Here is a 3,523-nt window from a genome sequence, read left to right as displayed (position 1 = left end):
CAAGTTCGAATTATAGGTAAGTTAGGTCTTCAAGTAATTCGAACCACCCTGGTTCGAATTACACTTATGATGGGTTCTTAGTAATTCGAACCACCCTGGTTCGAATTATTAGTGATTGGGCTATATAAGGAGTTCGAATCAGCCTCATTCGAACCATTCTCACCTTCCCCTACCCCACCAAATCTCAGAGAAAACGACACAGATTCTCTCCGACAAAGACCTGAACGGAATACTCTGCTGATGGGGGACGATCCGGCACGGTTATATCGCTTGGACGGAGTCGCCCATATAGCTAGGGTCATCAACGAGAAGGTTAGTACGGAAATAACTTTGTGCTACCGGTACATGTGAGTTAGTGGTTTTGCATGCGGGTTAGATGGTGGTTTAGTTGGTGGTTTATGTTAGTGGTTTATGTTAGTGGTTTCTGTTAGTGGTTTATGTTAGTGGTTTATGTTGGTGGTTTATCTTAGTGGTTTATGTATGTGGTTTATGTAAGTGGTTTACGTTAACGGTTTATGTTAGTGGTTTATGTTAGTGGTTTATGTTAGCGGTTTAGTTGTGGTTGTTTTATGTTAGATCTTTCATGTAAGTGGTTTATGCTGGTTTCTTATGTTAGTTGTTTATGCAAGTGGTTCTCGTTCTTGGATTTTTAAGCGGTCATATTTAGTACGATTTTTTGGTTTATCAATTATCGTGTTGATTATGTTTGTCACTGGTAATTAAGTTGGTTCTAATAATGCGGTTCATTTCTTCCGCAGCCTCAGCGATGCATCAGGAGCATGCGGCAACAGCAGGGCATGCTCCTCGATGACAGATACGTTCCGTACCTGCAGATGGCAGGTCTTTACCATCTTGCAAGGCTGAACGATAGATGGTTCCGGTTGGACGAGGCCCTTGTCAGTGCGTTCGTTGAGCGATGGCGTCCGGAGACGCACACGTTTCATATGCCGTTCGGAGAGTGCACGATCACACTCCAGGACGTGGCATACCAGCTGGGTTTGCCAGTGGACGGGTGTTACATCAGCGGCTGCCTATCAGAGTTCCAGATATACATCCAGGGTGGCCGTCCAGCCTGGGTTTGGTTCGAGGAGTTGCTTGGAGTGGTACCTCCTCCTAGCCAGGTTCAGAAGTATGCGGTCAACTGCAGCTGGTTTCAGGAGACTTTTGGTGAGTGCCCGGAGGGAGCTGATGAGGATACTGTGCATCGATATGCCCGTGCGTACATCATGATGTTGTTGGGCACGCAGCTGTTTGCGGACAAGTCCGGCAACCGCATTCACATCAGATGGCTTCCGTTTGTAGCTAGGCTGGAGGAGATGGGGACCTACAGCTGGGGTTCTACAGCACTGGCATGGTTGTACCGGTGCATGTGCCGAGTGGCGAACAGAAATGTTATCAAGCTAGCGGGCCCACTTCAGCTACTTCAGTCATGGATTTTCTGGTGATTTCCTCGGTTTAGGCCTGCAGGGTTTGAGACGTTCAGCTGGCCATTGGCCTCGAGGTACTGTACTAAGCCTTGTCTATTTCAATTTACTATACATAACTACGTGTTCATTTATAATGTATTGGATACCCTAAGCACACATTTAAGTAGCGGTAAGACATGTGCCTGGATGAGCGGTGGAAACGTCCAGAAAAGTCTGTGGAAAAAAGCTTGAGACTCGTCAACTTGTCCACTAACTCGAACGGGGCTCGTCCGTAGGATTGCAACAGTACCGGGAATCGTCAACTGGACTCCCAAAACCCACCTGGGGAGCTCGTTGTATGACTCATCCCAGTCACCGTATACGAGGGCAATAGCCTTCTGCTTCGCCATCCAGACCCTCCTGTAAGTCGGCCTAAACCCGAAGTGTGCTGCCGTGGCATTTAGGAGCACCTTGATGCTGACGGATGCATCAGCCCTAACCATTGGCATAATGAACGCCGAAATCACATGATAATCCAAGCTCGTGTGGTCACTCGAGATGGAGGTCGCAAGACAAGTGTGAGGTCCATTGTACCGTTTGACCTCCCAAATGCCCTTGCGCTGCCGCAGACTCAGTCGAATCAACCATGTGCACCTATTCCCAAACTCAGAACACTTGCCCACATAAAGGCGATGATCAGACTCCACAACCTTGTACTGTACCCCTCGCCGGATGCTGTAAGTCTTCACACTTAACAGGGCCTCATCTTTATCCTGAAATTGCTGACCAACCTGGAACTCTGTCAAACCAGCAGTCCCTTCAGCATCTCTAGCTCCGAATCCAACAGAGTACCCTGAAACACCCTCTTGCCTCATGGCATCCAGGTCCAAAGAGGAAAAATGTGGTAGATACTGCTGTGTGCCAGAACTAGAACCACCGACCGCCAATGCAGGCTCAGTCGCTCCAACCTCGTCGCCGCTGTCATCCTCAATCATATCCGGCTCGACGTCGTCCTCCTCTACATCACCCAACACTCCGTCTCCGACGCCAACCGGTGGAACTCCTTGTAAAGCGTTCGGCAGAATATCAACTGATCCTACCACGTCGCCTACTCCATCATTGAGATCAACAGCAAAAGACGAGGAGGCGACTGGTTAGACCGCTGGCTCGTACACAGGGACGGACGAAGAAGCAACGGCAGGCCTGGAACTGGAACCGGCTGCCGCGGCTTCAGTGGTGGTATTCCGGTTCGAACCCCCTGAGCTGGATACCACATCAACCAGCTTTGCCAACAACTCTGGTGTCCTCACCTCGGGAAACTGCCTCCGACATAGAAACATGACTTGCAGGTCCTCATCACTACCAATCGTGAAACAATCATACTTCACGGTATCTTGCAAGACCGTGATTGGAATGCGATAGAAAAACTTCTTAACTCGCTTCGCACCTTCCAGACCAAGTTTCATCAGCACAGATCTAACAAGGTCATCATAGCTCGTCGTTGGTTTCACGACAATACAGAGAGGATCCTTATCTGTAAACTTCACACCGGAGCGAGTTTTCCTCTTAATGGATCCTCTGTGGTGAACCAAAACCACAAAACTCTCCTCACTAGCCATCTTACACCCTCTAATAAGAGCAACTCACGTTTACAACCATATATATACTGCTCTGTCTACCACTAAATCGAACCAGACTGGTTCGAATTACTTGATGCAGCGTCTCTCCCTATAATTCGAACCAGCTTGGTTCGAATTATATGTTACAGTTTCTTCCTCTGTAATTCGAACCAGCTTGATTCGATTTACTTGAACCAACTTCTCTCCATGTAATTCGAACTGGCTTGGTTTGAATTATTAATGAATGGAGTTTGAACCATGCTGGTTCGAATTATATAAATATAGGGTTTGGCTCATTGCTGAAACGAATTTCACTTTGGCTCATTTAGGTAATTAGCAACTTCCCTTGGTTTATTCTAGTTTTTTGCCCAAATATTAACAACTTGTAATTCTAAACCGGTATGATCGTTATTAGACTGATAATGGTGACAATTTGATAATCTTGCGTTACCAACCTATGGTTTGTTTATATTATTAGATTATTTAATAGGAATAATA

General features: G+C 46.9%; 1 protein-coding gene across 1 annotated transcript; it reads left to right on the top strand.

Moving 5' to 3' along the window:
• On the top strand, nt 241-1,445 carry LOC107627517 (protein MAIN-LIKE 1-like). Its single transcript, XM_016330347.1, has 4 exons — nt 241-312; nt 759-896; nt 978-1,215; nt 1,303-1,445. Exons 1-4 carry the CDS (start codon nt 241-243, stop codon nt 1,443-1,445), a joined length of 591 nt encoding a protein of 196 aa, XP_016185833.1.

Source organism: Arachis ipaensis, chromosome B02, assembly GCF_000816755.2.
Source record: "Arachis ipaensis cultivar K30076 chromosome B02, Araip1.1, whole genome shotgun sequence".
Lineage (NCBI taxonomy): Eukaryota > Viridiplantae > Streptophyta > Magnoliopsida > Fabales > Fabaceae > Arachis > Arachis ipaensis.
This window is presented reverse-complemented; position numbering and strand designations above follow the sequence as displayed.